Source organism: Thamnophis sirtalis, unplaced genomic scaffold (genome assembly GCF_051295495.1).
Source record: "Thamnophis sirtalis isolate CommonGarterSnake01/CBP01778 unplaced genomic scaffold, rThaSir2_p1.2 scaffold_11, whole genome shotgun sequence".
Taxonomy (NCBI): domain Eukaryota; kingdom Metazoa; phylum Chordata; class Lepidosauria; order Squamata; family Natricidae; genus Thamnophis; species Thamnophis sirtalis.
In genome coordinates this window covers 24,636,485-24,657,226 of record NW_028261391.1, presented here as the reverse complement: position 1 = coordinate 24,657,226, position 20,742 = coordinate 24,636,485, and the positions used below count along the sequence as shown (strand labels likewise).

General features: G+C 36.0%; 1 protein-coding gene across 1 annotated transcript in view; it reads right to left on the bottom strand.

Annotated features, from left to right (window-relative positions):
- The window catches only part of GPR149 (G protein-coupled receptor 149), a 39,886-nt gene extending 19,985 nt beyond the window's left edge, over positions 1 to 19,901 (bottom strand). The window contains exons 1-3 of the mRNA XM_014053034.2: positions 18,581 to 19,901; positions 16,228 to 16,420; positions 7,771 to 8,222 (exon numbers count right to left, since the gene is read on the bottom strand). Of these exons, the coding sequence (XP_013908509.2) occupies positions 7,771 to 8,222; positions 16,228 to 16,420; positions 18,581 to 19,531 (1,596 nt within the window). The 5' untranslated portion in view covers positions 19,532 to 19,901. The remainder of the gene's footprint in view (positions 1 to 7,770; positions 8,223 to 16,227; positions 16,421 to 18,580) is intronic.
- Positions 19,902 to 20,742: the final 841 nt, after the last annotated feature.

The window sequence follows — 20,742 nt, the reverse complement described above, 5'->3', positions numbered from 1 at the left end:
TGTAACACTAACCCTAACCCTAAACGTAACGCTAACCCTAACCCTAACCCTAACCCTAAACGTAACGCTAACCCTAACGCTAACCCTAACCCTAACCCTAAACCTAACCCTAAACCTAACCCTAAACCTAACCCATACCTTAACTTAAATCACCCTTCTGTCAACGTGCTGTTGTCAGCACGCTGTTCTCCGTGCGTTGATGACATTGTGGTTTTAGTGATGCGGTTTTGTCAGCGTGCTTTTGTCGTGCACGCTTTTGTCGGGTCACAACCTAAAATGAGGACCTCCTGTTTTACTACTGTGGTAGAGGGGGGGGTTGATAGTTTTTTTTTACTACCGGTTTGGTGTACTTCCGCATGCGCTTGCATGCACGATGCTTCTGCGCATGCGCAGAAGCATCTGGGTGGGTGGGTGGAGCTTCCCATTACCACTACTACTGGTTCACCTGATATGGGCCTAACTGGCAGCAGCCCACCTCTGTACTGTTGATATGAGAGCATAAGATATGAAAAAACTCTACTAGGTGAACAAGTTTCAAAGAGCCAATGCTTTTGCATGGAGATAGCTAATCCTGTTTCTCAAAAACAGATTTATGGACTAGTCTTGCCTAAATCTGATGCTCCCTCGATGCAACTTTTCTCAAAATGCCCAAAATTGTTCCTCAAAGTGTTAATTTCAGACACACACACACACACCCACGCACACCTTTCCTGAAGAGTGAAACATATTTGGCAAAAAGAACTGATGTGCAGTCAACTACCATTACATATAAAATGGCAAACATTAAGGAAAGAGTTCCCTAGAAAAGCACATCCTTGAAAATATTATCATAATTTTTATCAGTTTGAGCATTCAAAACAGTATGAATGACATATATTAAATATATGGAAACAATATAAATAAACATAAACTTGCTGTTGAAAAATATGACTACCATAGTAGTGAAATGTAAAGTAATTATTATTTTAAGTAAAGAAAACACTTAAAGGCTATTTATCTTTGATTAATTTTTAAACTGCTGGCTAAAGTCCTAAGAATTTAAATTATTTGTTATCTTTAATACTTATTTGATGACCTATTGGGAGAAATAGTATAATCACTGGGAGTTGGGCAGTACATAAATTAAACAAATTATTATAAATTCAATATAGGAAAGCAAGCAACCAGATATAAGTAAATGTAATAAACAAATAAGCAAGCAAGTAAGAAAGTTGCTCTTTTCTTCCCCCCCCCCCTTACCACCAGAACTGTGAACAAAATGTGATGGGTCTTCACCTTTATTTTTTGAATCCCTGTGATGAATTATATTGAATTATGTGCATAGATTTATTTTCCTGTTTGATAATATGTGAGGCTTCAATCTACATATATCTCAGTGTTGTAAGTAGTATGTTTATGTCCTCACATAAAGAGCCCTGCAGAGAACGTGTCATTCTTACTAATCTGAGTGATGTAGCTTCAGGTAGAAGTCTGATGAAGATTAATTTTTGAAAATGAGTGAAAGATCCCCCCCCCCAGAGACCAACGTCACATTAATGAATAGCTAAATTTCAGCAAAGATTCCTTTTGATCAAGCTTGTTGTTGCCAAAGATCTACTTAAATGAAGAATTGCTATAGTATAATAAAACTTTTCTGAAGGAATAGAGTACAAGGCCCAATCAAATTCATTTTGCCTAATGTATATGTACTGAATGAGTTTTCCCATTAGAGAAAAATGCTAGTGAACAATGATGAGAGGAGCACTAACAGCATTAATTTTGCAAGTTCAAGATGACCCTGAGAGAAGGGTGGAGGAAGTGCCGAGAAGGAAATGCACAATGCCCTATGCAGAATGCTAAGTCTAGTATTTGAAAGTCCTTTAAATAGGGGAGCCCCAGGTAAGAGTCAAGTGGACAGCTGAGTCCTGGTAAGGCATCTATTCTCCACCATCCTCAATTAATAAACTTCTTGAAGCAAACATGAAGTACATTACTATTTTTGTTTCAAAACCCTCTAACAAGTATTACCATGGGGGAATCCATGGGCTATTTCTGCCTCTGAATGTATGTATGTACGCACGCACGCACGCACGCACACACGCACGCACGCACGCACATATAGCTATCACGGACCTTAAACCAGATAAAAAGAGTTAAGAAAAATATTCTCATCCTCCTTTTTTAATGGCCAAAAGTAGCATTATGCTGAAGTAGTGGACCATTTTAAATGAAAGAATTCAGCAAGAGCCTGAAGCTTTTGGAATTAGTACTGAAAAAGTTGTAGTCCACATCCTTCTGAGTTAACTATAAACACATATAGGACTTATTGACTACAATATGGTGCTGACATTCATTTTCTAGAAGGCAAATTGATGAGGCTAGTTAGAATAATTTGCCTAACTTTCTAAGCAGAAAGAAAAGCCTGAGTCCAAATTGCACAACCACATATTTCTAACAAACCGCTATTTAACAATAGGAGAGAGATAACAAGAGTGAGGGAGTGAGGGAAGGAGAGATTGGCCTGGAAGGCAATGGACATGGTCAATTGAGGTAGTCCTGTCCAATCATAAAGTTAGAAATATCTAGGTTTAGGTTTATGTAATTAAACATAATAGTCTTTGAAACTGGAAGGAAAACTAGAGGAGCAGAGACAGGAATTTTATACTTTGTGGTATAAAATTCATGTCTCTGCTCCTCTAGTTCAAATTTATTTACCCAGTTTTAATTTTAAAACTTCTCTATTTTTTCAAGGTTTTCATGATAACCTAATGGATTTAATTGAAAGTCATTATGTCAAGCTCTTGATAAAGGTCCTTTAATTTTAAATGACATGGATCTAAACAACTATGATTAAACTTTGAGATTCATGGATTTTTTTAAAGAATCAGAACCAGTCCCAGATTCAATTTTAATTTTATTTAGCAATATTAGCTAAATAAAAGCTAATATTTATTTAGCAATATTAGCAAGAGACAATGCTATTTTGATGATGATGATGATGATGATGATGATGATGATGATGATGATGATGATGATTTAATTGATTTTCTCACTTGCTGGGTAGAAAAACAATTTTTAGACACTGCATTTTTATTCTATGTGCTCTATTGAAAATCATTCTCTTCAATGTGTTGCAGTGAACTGTTAATTAGAGTGCTTTAAAGAAAAACCACAGGATAACATTTGTGATGTCACTAAAAGGAGAACAATTTGCTTCTCTCCATGATACATAAGGAACAACATTTACTCAAAAACTGAAAACAGAAAATGAGAAGAAAATGGTCATATACTGTACAATTTGCAAGAGTAATAAATCAGTCATTAACAAACCAATATACTCCATCTATTTTCCATAGCCTCTGAGATCAGTTCTAATTTGTTTTTATTTTTGCCATTCTCCTGATTTTTTTCAGGAAATATATGGCAAGCTAATGGTTACATCTGGATTCAGAAGATAACTGATCTTGCAGATAAGAGATCTTGAACTTCAGATATTGTACTGGAAGAGGGCATAATGTCAGTGACCTGAATTATGCTTTTGAAAACATCAAAATCATAGATATGATAAAACAATAAACTATAAGACAGGGGAAGCACAAAATAGATAACAGATAGACTAAATGTATCCAAAATTATGAATTTAACCTCTTAAGACAAAAATTATAGCTGCTTCTGATCTACACTGGTTTTTTGCTGATGTCAAATCTAGCATTTCAAAAAACTTTTACAAGGGGAATATTTTTTTATATGTTACTGTTCTGAAAATATTCTGACCTTTCTGGATTAGGAGAGAGTAACAATGGTAATTCATGCACTTGTCAGCTCACGGTTTGATTGCAATTTGTTCTACTTGAAATTACCCTACATTTAGAAGCCATGTAGCTTGCTTGCCTTATAATGGGGGAAGACAGAGTCTATAGTAGAATTATCTGGGTATTGAAGGAATCATACTGGTGGTCAGTTGACTTCTAAATCAACCAGGTTTTTGTTTTATGGACTTATGCTCATGTTTTATAGTTCTTTGCTTTTACTGTTGTTGCAAGCTGCTCAGAATTAAGGTGGACACTGATACAAACCTTTTAAATACATAAATTAAATAAATTCTAGGAGTATTTAGGTGACATATATACAATGATGCATAAATCCTATAGCTTTTATATAAGAAATGTACTACAGTGGAATCAACTTTTAATACTGGACACAGGGGAGGGCAGAGAAATGACAAAAATGAAGCCCTGATTTAATTTCTAATTATTCATACGAAGTTGGCTTATACCGAAGCACAGTCGAAGAAAGGATTTTTTTCTAGTCTGTATGCATATTTGTGTTTGGGGGGTGTGTGTGTAATTTTGATTCTCATCCTATTCTATAAGTGTTTATTTTCATTTCATTTCAGTGAGACAGCTCTGAAAGCCAATTTTGTCTTTTGGGGAGTGGAGGGATAAATGATAGTTTTGTTTCTTTCTCTCCTGCTTTCTCACTCACTATATGAATTTGGAGCTTGCTCATTTGAAAAGATTTCTTAATACAATCGGTTTTCCTTCTATGAACAGATGGTTTGAAATGTTCAGCCTTGCAGTTTACCTTTAGAACTTATAAATTAAGGAATCCAAACTCAGAAAAAAGAAGAAACCCCAGAAATGTATTTTTTAAAGTGAAATAATGCAAATTTACACAACCAAAACTATCATAAGCATGTTAAACTATACTCACAGAAAACACTAGTTTGTAAAATATGGTTAAGAAACAACAGTATCCATGTTTCCATAAGATACTAGACTAAAACAAAGTTAAATCTTAAGACATGTCACATAACATATTAAGACAATGAACATGTGTTCACTCACATACACAGGCAAGATTTTGTCAAAGTACTATGTAAGCCACAACTTAATAGCCTGTTCAACCTCAGCTAAAGAGACAATAGCCTATTCTTCATTTGGAAAGTGAAAAAACATTGCTTGATATTGTCTCCGAATAGATGTAGACAAGATTTAAGAAAATTTCCAAGAGATTACACTATGATCTTTCCATTATAGATAAAAACTGAAAAAAACTAGCTTCTAATAGTTGTCGATATTTTACAAGACTTCCAAAATATTTGAACAGGCATGAAATGAGACAAGTAGCTCAAAGGTACTCAAAACATAACTGCATTTGAGTATCATAATGAAAATCAAATAAAGGTCAGCGTCCCAAGACAATTATTGTCAAATGGATGGCACTAAACCATCACATTTTTAATTTAAATTATGGAACAGTGTCCAAACATATAAACCAAAATAATGTATTCTGAACCTGGGGCTGGAATGGTTGAGGGAATAATACAGTTTTTAAAATGAGTGTTTTAGTGTGTTCCCATTTAAAAAATTGTTGATATAACACAGGGATCAGAAACCTTAAACACTCAGAGCCACAAAGATCCTAATTGGAAGCCCCCATTCAATTCTAGAGCCAACTGGAAATCCGGTTTCCCCACCATAGAGTCTCCTCCTAGCGCGGTGTCCTTTTTCCTCTACTTGCCCTAACTAAAAGCTCTATCAATTGTGGATCTGACCATAAAACCTACCCCTTGCCATAGAGTCTCCTCCTGGTGTGCCCTGCTTCCCCCCTAACCAGAAGCTCCTCTCAAACTTGTGGTGCTGACTGGCAACAGGGAGCCACAGCAGAGGGATGAAATCACCACATGCGGCTCCAGAGCTGTGGGTTGCTGACCCCTGATATAATACATGTTAAAGAAATGGAAACTGGAAAAATGCACTATTTGGGGTAATCTTGTTCGGTTTGTTCTATTCTGCCACTCTAGCTATTTTTGCAATGTACACTTTACAAAAGGTGTATCCAATCTGCGGCCCTAAGCCACATCCCCGGATAGCTAGTAATGCAACCATACAAAGTTTATAGAAAGCAAAGGAAGTTTATTATTTATATACATTAATTGTATTATATATTTTATATGTGACCATAGGCAATTTATTTTCTCTCAATGTGGCCCAGACAATTCAAAAGATTGGACACCAACCTATCTTGTGCATCATTATTGCTTGCTTTAAAGACTATTTTCTGGGGAGGTTTTCCCCACAGCAGGAAAGTACTTTTAAAAAGTGTATTTCTAAACTTTGGAGCATAGAATTAGAGCCAGGATTGAGTGGTGCATGGGGTTAAGTCAAATATTAAAATCGATTTAATTTAAGCTGAAAATTAATTAAAAAGAAAGTTCCAGCCACTTGGACTATAGGCTGAAAGCTTATAAAATGCATGCTCTTGGATCAAAATGAATTTGGATTAAGTATCAGGTCTAAGCTAACATTTCCAGGCATTGGTCCAAATATTTACTTTTAAACATGAGGGGTTGAAGTGAAGATCAACTCTACAAAAGCCACTTTATCCATGCCAGTATTTTGTCTGGGAGCTTTGTTTCTAGTGCCTCTGCTACGTAATATTGACAGACAAACAACCAAATCTTGCTCAGATGAGACCAAGCTTCACTAATATATCCATTAATATATCCACCCACCCTGGCACCCAGAAAAGTTTTTCCAATGAGTGGCTAAGTTTGCTGATCTAGTATACCAATCTGTCTGGCCATCAAGTAAACCAAAGAATGAGAAGTAACAAAACCACAGTCTTAAGGTAACATAACTTCTTTACAGATTCTTATCTGTCTACAGTTCCTCATTAGAATACATGGAAGCTAATTTACTGACATTTCCTTATCCAAACTATGTTTGTCTTAAAAGAGGTATAAAGGAAATATCCTTTTAAAAATCATTAGAGTGAAACTATTCAGTCCAAACTCAGCAGAGGTGAGTAAAAGATCTAACTTTCCTGGTATTTTTATATTATTATCCTTTAAAAAAAAGAAGCAGCTGCAGATGTTTTTGTGTTTCCCTTTATAGTCTGAAGTTATTTATTTATTTTCAAAATCAGGTGCAGGCGTTTGAAGCTGCTTAAATTAAATATGTGCCCTATTAAGCCACACATTAAAATTGAATCCTGTCTTCTTTGAATTATACTTATATTTGAATGATCAGTAATAATTCATATATTATTACTGGAACTCTCCCGATTTGCATCTTAACTGCCAAAATAAATTACTGACCTATCCTATCTGCAACATACTGTAACTAAATTAAAGTATCTTTGATTTAGGTTGACTCAACCTTTAATCCTTCCGAGGTGGGTAAAATGAGGATCCAAAATATTGGGGGCAATATGCTGATTCTCTGCTTAGAGAGGGCTGCAACGCACTATAAAGTGCCATATAGTTCTAAGTGCTACTGCTATTACTATTTTCCAGTGAAATACATTGGAATCCATTTTACTATGCTGAGTATATTGCCTTAACCAATTGATAATTTAGAACATGGCTATGTTTTTTACAAACCTGAGTAGCAAAGTGACTTATCACTTAGAAAGCTTAGACCCTGAAATTCTTAGCACTTGTTACACTTACAAAGGAACCAGCATGCACAACTTTTTGCTGCCAACCACACCTTTCTTTTGAATGATATACTCCCCAAAGTAGACAGGACCAGGACAAAGAAGTGAGCAAGTCAAGGACAATAACTAAATGTGATTTGTTTACATTTGAGCTGTATGAAATTAACTAAATACAATTGTTATGATTGCTCCCCATACACTTAATTATCTTCTCCCTTTGTATCATTTTAAAAATTATACTTTACTGGAAAGTTTTGAAAGTTCTCTGGAATAACATTCAAAGGTTGAAAGAGGCTTAAAGTTATGAACCTTGGACATAAAAGATTTCAGTACTAAATTACACACTACCTGTCGAGGGGTCCTTTCCGACTTACTTCTGCACCACTCCCAGTCAGAGAGTTCTGGTTTCCGGCCCTCCTCATGAGACAACCTTCTTTCTGGTCCTTCAAAAAAAGTTCCTTTTTCAATATTCCCGATCTCTTCTTTCTTATATGACATTTTATCAGGCATTAGGCAGTCTATGAATTTATCCCTGCTTAAGTCTTTCCTGGTGTCTGTGCTGTCAACATTTTTGCAACCAGCAATATTTTTATACATGGAGCTGTCCACCACAGAAATGGTGCTGATCTCCAGTTTGCTGCTTTCTTTTTGAGTTCCTTTTGTGTTCTCACAATCGCAGTTGAGCAAGCTGTGGTAGGATATTGAATTGCTACCATCACTGTGGTGATTGTCATGGGATATCTTATAGATTCCATAACCTTGTTGAAAGGACAAATTGAATTCAAAACCTCTTCTTTTGGCTAAAGAAAAAAAGAAAGCAAAGCATTGCATTAAAACAACTAGAAGCCGGCAGGACAGTTAATAGTATTTTTTTTTTTAAAGTACACCATATTTTAATAATTGGGTGTCAGTAAATTTTATCAAAACATATATTTTAAATCAACGTTTCAAACATTAAATGACAAAATAGGAAACAGCTGAAGCCAAAGTGTGTTTGCACAACATTCTTTACTGGGGCAGGGAATAGGTCAGTATATTGTATAAATACAACAATCCAATTAGCACCAGACAGTAGAGGATATTTGTTTTAGCTGTAAACATACTATGGTTCATCACTGTAAAAACTGGAACAAAGGTTAACAAAAGGTTTACCTTATTTTTCGTTGCTGGCAAGGAGATCAAAGTTCTAAAGTGATTGCTCTAAGGACCTCTTGTCTTACTTTCTCTTTGCTTTTTATTTGCAGCTCATAGAGGGATTAAATAGAGGAAGTCATAGGCTGTGGTGAGTGAGCCTTCCCCAACTCTCCTCTGACAGAAATGTTGACCAGGCCAACAGATGTATTTTAATGCTTAAAAAAAAAAGCAGCAGGAAATAATTATCTCCCAGACAGTGTGGCAATTGGGCAGCCATCCAAAAAAATCTGTCCTTCATTTGATCATGTGCAGTAGATGGACAAAGGGAAATCAGTCATACAGTCATTATGAGTGTGTTTAAAATTGTACTAAATGCAATAAAGGTATTTTGTACTATATATGTATATAACATTTGGAATGTGAAATAAAAATTTCTTAGAACAAGAGCATAGTTATTTCCCAGCTATTAGAAAACAGTTTTTTATGTTGGTTCTATTAGGAATTGTACACTTTATGAAAGTATGTTAAATTTACCCTGGAAGTAAATTAAATGACCTTATTGTAACAGAAATAATATAAAAATAAATTCTAATTTGACTTGGAGCTAGCATTAATAATATTCTGAAAAGTGTCCTGAAAAAGAAAATATTGCTATATAGTTGTACAATATACACTACAATATAGTAATATACTATTAGTATACTTTTGCTAAAATATATTATATAATTTCCTATTCTATTCTATTGTCTGCTCTGCTCTGCTGTCCTGTCCTGTCCTGTCCTATCCTATCCTATCCTATCCTATCCTATCCTATCCTATCCTACCCTATCCTATCCTATCCCATCCCATCCCATCCCATCCCATCCCATCCCATCCCATCCCATCCCATCCCATCCCATCCCATCCTATCCTATCCTATCCTATCCTATCCTATCCTATCCTATCCTATAGTTTTACAATTTTCTGCATATTTTGTTGGTTTAATTATTCAGCCTTCAACTTTTTTCAGGGCTTGGATATAATTTTATTTCAGCATCACAAGTCCAATATATACCTCCACAAACAAAGCCTATAATATTCTAATGAATCTCAGATCCAAAGTGAATCACATTGACCTCAATGAGATTTACTTTTTGGTAACTTAATATAGCATCGCAATAAAGTAAATTAACTTCTCCCACTGATGTAAACTTAACTTCACCCTTATATTGTTGGCTGTTTAAAACAATGAACTCTGAAAATATTCTGATAAAATTCAGACTATATAAATTAGTCATAAAAAGTCACCTTGAGTTAAAAGGGAATTACATATAAGTAAGTAATGGGATTTTTATTTTTTAATGTCTTGAGAGGAATAGAAGTAGGAACAGAGATTTCTGAAGTGACCACTCTTGCTGGTAGAGATAGATGGTAAAGTTAAGAGTAATATTCAAAGCAGTGAGGCAGGCATAAAGAAAGGTAGCCTGCCTAAGAAAATAAAATCCAAAATTAAATCTAGAAAAAGGCAATCGCAAACCACTTTATACTTTGATCAAGAAAATAGTATAGGCATTGTTAAAACATTGTGAGACTTCTAGTATGGGAAATACTTCTCTTGTTACTGAGGAAGAACAGGGAAACTTCCATAGGCAAATAAGGAGGTAAAGATAAGGCATGACCAAAAGAGTAAGAAAGTCTAGATATCAATGGTGCCAATACTGAGAAGAAGATTTTCTCAAAAACACATAATGTTATAACATGGGATGGCATGAAACGAATGCAACTTTTTTAAAAAGTGGAAATGAAGTCTATTAAACTGAAATTTTAAGAATATTTAAACATAGGTGGTCTGGAATGAGGTACTTCAAATCATATAATTGCATACTATATTATTATGGAACTGGACAATACAGTATAAAGAAATTGAGTAACAATAATACTAAAAACAAGCACCTCTAAGCATGTGCCTAGTTATGACTCAATAAATATTTATTGCTAACTATTTTTAAAGCAACATAAATGCATATTAAACAGTATATAGTATATGGGCATTACTGGATGTACTATAGCAGAATCAAACAAACAATTAGAAAAAGAAGATGGAAAAATGCAATCCAATGCAATCAAGGCAGTCAAGCAGTTTCAGAAAGAAATTGAGGAAGATACTATAACTATTTGGGAAAATAAAAATAGAAGTGTTAAAAGAAAGAATTCACAAGAAATCATGGGGAAATGATATATAGATAGGAATACTTAGAACTATGTAATCACAAAAGAGATATATAGTTGAATCAAATGAGGTTGAAGGCATATGAAAACAAATTGAATTATACAATTATAGAAAGCATTTTCAGAATATGTTCAGGAACCACTCAGTTATGATAGAAAGCAAACTAGGTACCACATAAGAAAACAGTGGAGCAAGTTAATACATATTTGCACTGATTAAAGTTGCAGGAGAAGAAGCAGTCACTATGCTAACAGTTCTCTGTCAATAAATATAGAACAAGATTTTATAGCCTAAAGATTATAAAATATTGGTGAATATACCCATGTTGACATGGTTGATTAGGTCCTTATGCAAGCAAAGTTCAACTTCAAATTTTACAAAGATGTTTACACAGATTTCTACAAACAAGAGAAATCAGATTATTTTCTTTGACTCTGATGATTCTTCTGACAAACTTTTACAATAAACTGGAAGTTATTGCAGAAACCAAATTTAGAGAAAAATAATGAATAGGGAAAAAATGAGACAAGGATATCTCTTGTTCCCATGCATGTCTAACAGAGATTTAGTGTCTTAAATAGTAAACGAATGGAAAATGATTCTAGATAAGAATTTAAGATGTGAAAACATTGTCAGCAGAGAGTAAGGCAGTTCTCACAATGAAAATATGCATTGTGAAAAAATCTGGGTTAATGTTATTATTAATGGTAAAGGATTTGAAGGGATAATTTTGTTTCCTTGGGCTCAAGGATAGATAGACAAGGTCAGTGTGCTGTAGAATAAAAAGCAGATTAATCCTAATGAGGAAGGCACTGATAGTGTCATGAAAGGATAGTTCTATGACAACAAAGATCAGAACAATTACAATTATAATCTTTCCACTGGCAATATATGGCCGTGAAAGCTGCTATTGAAAAGAGAGAGAAAGAAGATAATTGCCATCAAATTACAGACCTGAAAATTATTACTAAGAGAATCATGGATTTAAAGAAGAACTCATCAATCCTTGCTGTCCCAAAATGAATTAGAAATACAATTTTATGTTTGGAGATATATTTAGTTTCTGTGGAGGCTAGAGCTTGGCTTTTACTTGTCAACTTTTGACTAAAATTAATTTTCTTCCCTATAAGTCTGGCCCGTTTAGCCTTTAGGGACTGCTTTAAATCAATGTGGCTTAAGAAAGCTACTGATAAAATCCATTTATTGAGTTTTTCAATTCAGAGTCTCTGCTCCTTAGGCTTTGAAAATGCCAGATGTGCTCTCAAGCCTCAAATATTGTTATTAAGAGTAATCTACTGTTAAATTCACAGTCTAAGCCTGGTGATAACATAATAATTCAAGATCTAACAAATGACCTAAGAATTTTTAAAGGTAGTGCCTAAATATATAGGCAGTTCTAAGCAAGGTGAGGTGTTTTTTTTGGGGGGGGGGGTTTAGGGGAAACTACGGTGTTCAGGTCCAATAAATTAAATAAATTTTTAAAAATTCCAAATATTGAATGAGTCCTTTGGGTATTGCTCTGAGGGCTCCAATCAAGATTGGGATAAATACAGATTTATTTTTTTCATAAATATACAGTATTGTGGTTTGACATAGTCAGCCAGCTGTTCAGATTCTTGTTATTTAAATTTATTGTCTACCCAATTCTAGGGAACACAGCACTTCAGTTTCCCAAACTGTGAGGTGTTCCTTCCATGGGGAAATATGAAGAATCTTTCAGTTACATTGTTATAATAAACCTATATTTTCCATCATTTCAGTGTATTATTTTCATTATTCATTTATGTTTGTTTTGGTCTTTGGATTTTTAGGGGAGATGTGTACATTAAAATAAAGAAAGGTATGGTGACAAAGAGTTTAGGAACCCTTGACCAAAACTAGGTTCTAATGTCTAGTCCTAAAACCTGTGAGATTGCACCAGCCTACTATTTACCATCTATTGTAATATCAATATATTGTAGGTCTTTTACCTTAACTGGACTAGATGCACAGCCTTCATTAGTCATCTTTGGATGGTCAAAGAATACTCCAGTGCATCACCACCTACTGTAGACCCATGCAGAGATGGTTCATTACAGCCATAAGTTCCTCTATTGTTCCTATAATAGGGACTCTAGCATGACTCAAACACTTCATCCTAAAGACATTTGGGGACAGAGAGCACAACATTTATTTATTGGTTCTCTTATCTGAGAGTAACCCAACTCATATCCTTCTAGGTTGCTCATTCCTACATGTACTAATCATAGTACCTGTAGTTGAAGATCCTGACTTATTAACTTTCTGATATTTTATGATAGTTTATTCTATAATTATTGCACTTTTATCCCTATACTATTAAATTCTGTGTTTTATTCTTATTTCTTGTTATATATCTTATATCTATATAGACTTATCAATCAATATATATGTATATTTATATTCGCTTATTTTTAAGACTTTAATTTATTGCTTTCCTTATGATTGTAATAAGGTTATTTGATTTGAATCCTGGGTCTAGGAAAGTCTGATTCCTCCCTTGAGGAACAGCAAAAAAAAACTCATATACTTTGGGCATGTGATATAAGATGGACTAGATCTGTGTTGTCTATGTTTAGAAGTATGGGAGAACTAAAAAAATGGGAAGACAACTGATAAAGTAGATAGAATGAATCAAAGAAATTATAGGTTTTTTGGGAGAAGAACTTCAAGGTGTTGAACATTTGTACATGCAGTTGTCAGGAATCAGGTTGACTTACTAGTGCCTAACTAACATATTAATCATCTAATTGAATGTCTGCAATTTAAGTTTATTTTTTTTCAATTTTGTTTGTTTGCTTGATGTGCAATTGGCTTGGAATTCAACATCTGCTACTTTTTTTTGGTCTGACTTTAATTCTTCATATTTGTTTTATGTAGTGATTCTGGAAGAACAGTGAACATAAAATCCATCTCTTCAAAATCAACTGTGGCTCAATCACCATCTTTGTTTGAGTCCCAGATTTAGACTGAATAGTATTATCTACATCATTTTTTAACATTTATGTTAAACAGGAACCTATGCAATTATTACTAATACCAGTATTAGTTTATTTTCCTGCTCTGCACAAAAGAAGGAAGTAATATCTCAGTTCTGCAACAGCTTGATCCAGAAAGTTTTCTGCTCTGGAACACATAAATCCAGTTCAATCCAGCTTCTTAAAATATTAAATAATAAGTTTGGTGTAGTGTTTAAGGCATCAGGCAAGAAATCAGGAGACTATGATTTCTAATCCACAGTAGGTACAAAGTCAACTGGTGATCACAAACTAGTTTCTCTCAGCTATGGGAAGCCAGCCAGTGGCAAATCACTCCCAAAATACTAAGAAAAATGCAGGGACGTCTTCAACACTGACTTGAAAACACACACACACACACACACATACACACACACTAATATTTAAGGACTTCAACAGGGAAGACAGTAAGCGTCTTAAGTGTCAGCCTCTAACATTATTTGTATTCATAAGAATGTTTCTAAGTTCAAATAGCTCATACACAGTAGGTGTTCTTAAAAAAATCAAAATGACAAGGAGCTGCAACAAATACTCTAAAGCTGTATCCACCTGCCCAGAAAAAGGAAAGGCTAATTAAATTGGGAATTGTAGGGTGCTCCAAATAAATTGAAGGGAATAAATGTTTGACGTCTCGCTATCTTGTATATAACTATCATAACAGTCATCTTGTGGGAGCTCTCATTGTATGTTCTCAGAATTCCAAGCCTGTCATCTCTGCAAATAAGTTGATTAATTACAGGTAGTCCTTGACTGGCAACAGTTCATTTAGCAACTGTTCAAAGTTACAGTGGCGTTGAAAAAAGCGACTTATCACCATTTTTCACACTTATGACCATTGCAGCATCCCCATGGTTAAGTGATCAAAATTCAGACTCTTGGCAACCAACCTATTATGGTTGCAGTGTCTCAGGGTCATGTGATCATTTTTGGTAACCTTCTGGCAAGTAAAGTCAATGGGGAAGCCACACTCACTTAACCACCATGTTACTAACTTAACAAGTGCAGGGATTCACTTACTGTTGCAAGAAAGATCGTAAAATGGAGCAAACAAATATCTCACCGAGCAACAGAAGTTTTGGGCTTAATTGTAGTTGTATGTCTTGGATTACCTGTAACATTGATTCTGGAATACAGGCTTAATGGTAGCGATCCTAGTGTCTCCAGATGTTTCAAGCAACAGTCCTCACAATCTCCTCTCATTGGCTCCCTTAACTGCATCTGATTGGAATTAGATTTCTAAACTTCTAAAGAGCACCAGGTTTCCTATTCCAATTGCCACTTTTTATTCCTATCCTTTGTAACAGAATATGTTAGAAATAAAAGCGAGCTGTAGTTGCCACCAAAAGTAGCCATAAAAATAAAAGATTTTAAAGTAGAGGGATATTGTTTTTAGATACTATGATTGTATGTTTAACTATTTAGTTCTGCCTGGGGCCATAAAGATGGGTACATATTTTATTTTGGGGCGGAGGGGAGGAATAACCTTTAGCATTAACAAAACGAGAGAAAAAGTTTACCTTTAAATTGTTAGATAATTGTTGGATCACCATCTGCTATAAATATCTTTCTGCAAATATTTGATCAACTCCAGAAATATGCAGAAGGTGTACACATTGTTTCTTAACATAAAGCAAACACGGAAGAAGGCTGTAGAACAGGGATGTCAAATGCAATTTCATTGAGGGCCGCATCAGGGTTGCATTTGACCTCAAGGGGCTGGGGTGGGCACGGTCAGGGTGGGTGTGACCAGTGCGATATCAGAGGCACCTGTGGTGGCCCGAGCACTCTGCCAGCTAAAACGGGCTCCTGAGCTCCATTTTCACTGGCAGAGGCATGTGGGACGGTCCTTTGCTATTTCTGGTTCATCTCTGTGGGCTAGATCTAAGCACCCTGAGGACTGGATCTGGCCCATGGGCCTTGAGTTTGGCACCGTTGCTCTAGAAGATTCAGAGGATGCACCTTTTTGGACAGAAAAGATCCATTTTGCTTTGGGAATGAATTGGGAATAAAATTGTACTTCACAACCACTGAAATGTACTGTATATGGGTTGCCTTAATGGGCAGTTTTAAACTTTGGCTGTTAATGAGACATGGAAAATTAAAACAATACACCATGTGAACTGCCATTAACTTTGATGAAAGAAGAGTGTAAAACCATAGCAATTCTCTTCCACCACTATTTGGTCTTATTTTATGTAACAGAAGTTGAACTTTTGTCAGTCATATTGATGTTCCAATACCACAAAGGAGTCTGCATTTTAAAATAAGTCAACTCAGGCCCAAAGAAAGTGTTTGAATGAAAAATGTTAAAACGATATAAAACTATAGGTTTTACATCCCCTTGGATCTGCAGTATATAACAGTAGAACTTGATAATGTCTCTTTGGAAGAAGCAGTATAACCTCTTTCCCCATCCTTCCTCCTTACCTTTGTTTTCCTCTGATGACACTGAATAGATGCTCTTTCTACAATTGATAATGCAACCACAAGGCAGGTGACTCCAGTGCTCTGACAAGACAAACATCGGAGTGACAGTGACAGCTAGCAAAGTTAGCAGGAAGCTGAATATCTCAAAGGAAAGATTGTGAAACTCAACAGTGTATTGAACAACCATTTGTATCTGAAAGAGAGAGGTATTCCAGAGAAATTAAGCAACAGACAGCTGGCTTCTACAAAAGCAATCACATATTATGATCCCTCTCTTAAATATGTGCTTCATAGGCTTCCCCAGAGTTGAATATTGGCATCTTAGAAAACAAAGACATGATCCAGACAGGTGTACAGGACTCTTCTAAACCTGCTACTTACAAATAAATGCCACTGAGTTTGGTAGAGCTGACTATTACTTAGCATGGCAATGTATGTCTGCCATATGTTGCAATCCTATAGAAATAGTACAAGTGATGCTATTCCTCCCAACAACCTCATTTACTTGGGGATCATCTTCTACAATCCACATAATATGGCAGGCAAAACCAAAGCCAAAAGTAGCCAAAACCAAAATTGCACATGCTGTATCATTACATTCACCAAACATATTTATGAGCACACTTATCTCTGCTCTGCTCGGCTCATGGTAAGGCTAAGACCCAGATTTGGATGGCTCATAGTCCATTAAGTCCTGGGCATGACCTAATGTTCTTTGTTAGACTCATCCAGTAGCGTATACAGATATTTTGCTGAGGATATATTTACAGGGCCATTGCAAAATAATGGACGTAACAACAAGCAGTCTGTGCTGCCTATCAAAAGACATCCAAAGCCATTTGCTCTCTATTATACAGCAGATAAACATTCCTGTTCTCCTGGAATTTGTCTCAACTGAGCTTCCGCATGTCTTTGAATTTTGACAGATGTCGAAAAGGAACTGTTCTAACACAAGTCCCATCTGTGCCTCTCAGAAATGCCAGTTGATTCAAGTGAAACAATAAATATTGATGCCTGTTCTATAGCAGAGAAGTAGCTTCAACACTGAGCTATTAATAAAGAGCCATTTGAGTTATTGCAAGGAGGTGGAAAGGTACCCTTGAGAAGATCACGTTGATAGATGATTTGCACAGTGCTTTCCTTATGCAGAGCTTCATAAATAAAGAAGCAAGTCCTTGCCCCATGGATCTTACAATTTTAATCTCATAACTAAGGGCAAAGGGAGGATTGCTAGGGGAGGTTACAAGGGAAGAATGTGAGTGAATGCAGCTCTTACTACTGGATTGGCAACTATGCATTGCTTCTGAAATAAATTCTTATGTGTCTAATAGTGCTTATTTCCAGGGAAGAGTACACAACAATACACACACAAGCCTTAGACCAAACTGATGTAAAAATTAAAGTTCATCAGTGAATGTAGGATTGGAAAAGGGCTCGGAAGGAACAACAGATTTCAAAATATTCTCCCTAAGTGCTGGCAAAAATGGGATTCACAAATGCAATAGGGCACTGAATGTGGTGTAAGAGATACATGACAAAAACAAAACAAACACATGTAAATGAATTGCTCTATCTGCAATCTATTGTCACAAACTTCAAGGCAGTAATTCTTTTTTTTTTAAACAAGGAAATAGAAAATAATGAAATTCTTCTAGTCATTTAGTCATACTTCTGAATTACATGGCTACAAGCAATTCACCACGAAAAGGTGTGCCTTGCAGCTAATAAACAAAGCAAGGAATATTTGGAAGATGCCAAAACAGACAACCTAATGCCCAACTGAACTGCATGAAGCATAAGAACTTGGTTTATTCCACCTAGTTTTCCACCCTTGGAATCATTCAACAAGATGTATTTGTAGAAAACTTATGCTAGCATAAAACTAGAATTGTAAAGTAGTTGTCTGGAATCTTTCTTGCATTTGACTATTACAAACCATTTGGCAAAACAAATCTCAATCATCTGAAAAGTAATTAAAATCTTACTCATTTCCTTAAGAAAACATCAATATATGTGCATTTTGAATTCCTGAACGTTAAATAAACCAGTATTAGAAATATACAGTACATTCAGTTGAAACTACAGTAATGTACCCAACTGTTTGACTAGACAAGGAATACTTTAAGCAGTAGCCAAACTGAATAAAGAAATACAAAGCAAGTGACACAGTAACTCATAAAAAAAAATCTTGATTAACCAATGTTTTAAACACAAGATGCAAGTTTTCAAATTGGACACAAGCTGTAGCTTAATTTACTCTGTTCTGCTGCTCCCCACTTCCAAATATCACTAGATACCACTTAACAAAGCCTTTAGAGATAAGGAAAAGAAATTTGGACAAGTTTTTTTTTACCATCATTGGGAGCCAAAGAATGACTTTGGTCAGAGCAAGAATTAGCGAGAAACGTTTCTGAGCAAATTCCACAGTGGTGTTCCGGTTGTTAGGTGGCACATTTCGTGTGCCGTAGTGATCCAAGTGACAGTGGTCAGCTGGACTTTGTCTGATAACTGGGTCAGAGTTCTGACAGTGCTTCTGGGTTTTATTCATAGTGTCTTCTATAGGAAGAGAAGATGTGTGACTTTCAAATGGAAGTACCCCAGAAGAAAAATGGCCACCAGTGATTTGATGATAATCATCATAAAAATGCTGTTGCTCATCTGAACACAGCAATTGATAAATAAGAGGAATGGAGAGTATAATTAGGAGACAGAAACACAATGAATAGATTATAAAGAGAAACAGGATATACGAACTGGAACAGTCAGCAAAACATCCCCAGGAGGTGGGAACATAGGTGCCCCAACCACATAAAGGCAAAATACAAATCAGCAGGCAGACAATCCAGATGGTAAGAACAGCCCATATTATGCTCACTGGCCTCTTGGTGGCCCCTTGGCTCTCTCCCATTTTATTGAGGCTGTAGAAGTTATAGGAAACTACAAGGGACCCCATCAAGTTGCTGGAGAAGCCCTGAAATAAGTACAGTAGCGCTGAAGTGTTACACGCAGTCTGGGGAAGCATCTCATTCAACCAAGGCTTGAGCATAAAAATTGTTGCTGGTACCACACTAATCAGATCATCCACACTTAGAGAAGTTGCAAGCATTGAAACTGTACTTTTGTTCTGCATTCTCAGCAGGGAAACTAATGAATAGATGCTACCCAGCAGGGTTAGGAATGTGATGACAAAAGTCAAGCAAAAAATAAAAAGATTCAAAGATTTTTGGTCTTTGGGTATATCCATCATTCCCTGGTTTGGGAAGCTTGTCCCATTTAATGAATCATTAATATGGGTGACTGACATTGTCGCCAGGATGGTTGGGATAGCTGGGGTTGATGTTACTTTACCTTCTCACAGATTCTTTGAGTTCTCGTCCGGTGAAAACATTGTTAGCTCCACAGTAGATTCCTCATCTTCTCTACCAAGTTTATTCTTGGACTATACAGATTTTTCCCCTTTTTGAATGCCTGCTTAGGATGCTCCCAAGTAGCTCACACTGTTAAAAGAAGCAATAATGTTAAGTCCCAAGGAGCAAAAAATTCCAGCCAAGAAAATAAAGCACAATAATTTCTCCTTTCCTCAGTTCTTTGTCAGCCGTTTATAATCCTCAGAAGCGGTAAAGTTTAGCCTTAAAGTAAAAAGCCGATGTCAAAAACGTGCCCGTAAGAGAAAGCAAGCAGAATATCAGTCTCACACTGCCGGCTTAGGAGAAACTATAGCAGAGGGGAGGGAGGGAAATAACCACCAGAAGCTCTTTGGTTCAGTCTGCACAATTCATAGCTGCAGGAGGGAGGAGTCAGATATAAGCAGGATAGCAGAAGAGAGTACAAGAAGAATATCTCAAAGCAGAGCTGCTCTCAGATCATAAGCAAGCAAGACTCTTTGCAAAGCCACACCTTCACCTTCAGCACTGCTCCATAGAACCAATGCAAACATTGATCCAACAATAAATGTCATCTCTTTCTCCCAGCCCCAGAACTACTGCACAGCTGTTGTTGGACGGGATACACAGAAGATGAAATCCAAGTGCAACAACTTTCAGAAAGGCTCTGAGGTCAAAGCCAAAGCATTCATGGGGTTCGGGGTCCTCAGATTGAACATTCCTGTGCTAGAATTTGGGGGAGAAATAATTGTCGTTGAGGTCAACATTATTTTTAATCATTACAACGGGTAAATCAAAACTGGAAGCAAACCATCTGTTGAGTGGGTAACACCTGGTCTCTTTGACTCTCTAAAACTGCCTCTGTGGCTGTCTCTTGTCAGAAAGGAGGAAAGCCAATGAAGACGGCTTGGGGGTGATTTGGCACAGATGGCTTTAGAGCATCATCTCCAATTTGGCACTTTATATCAATGTTGGAATTGCAGATTCCATAATTCTTACATTGGCTTCACATTCACAGGGCTGTCTTTCTGCATTCAACACATTCAATAGTCATCTCATTATGATAGTCTCTGGATGCCATTTCTTTCTCACAAACTGTTTCTGATTACAAGCTTGGGGGAGTTCTGTATGA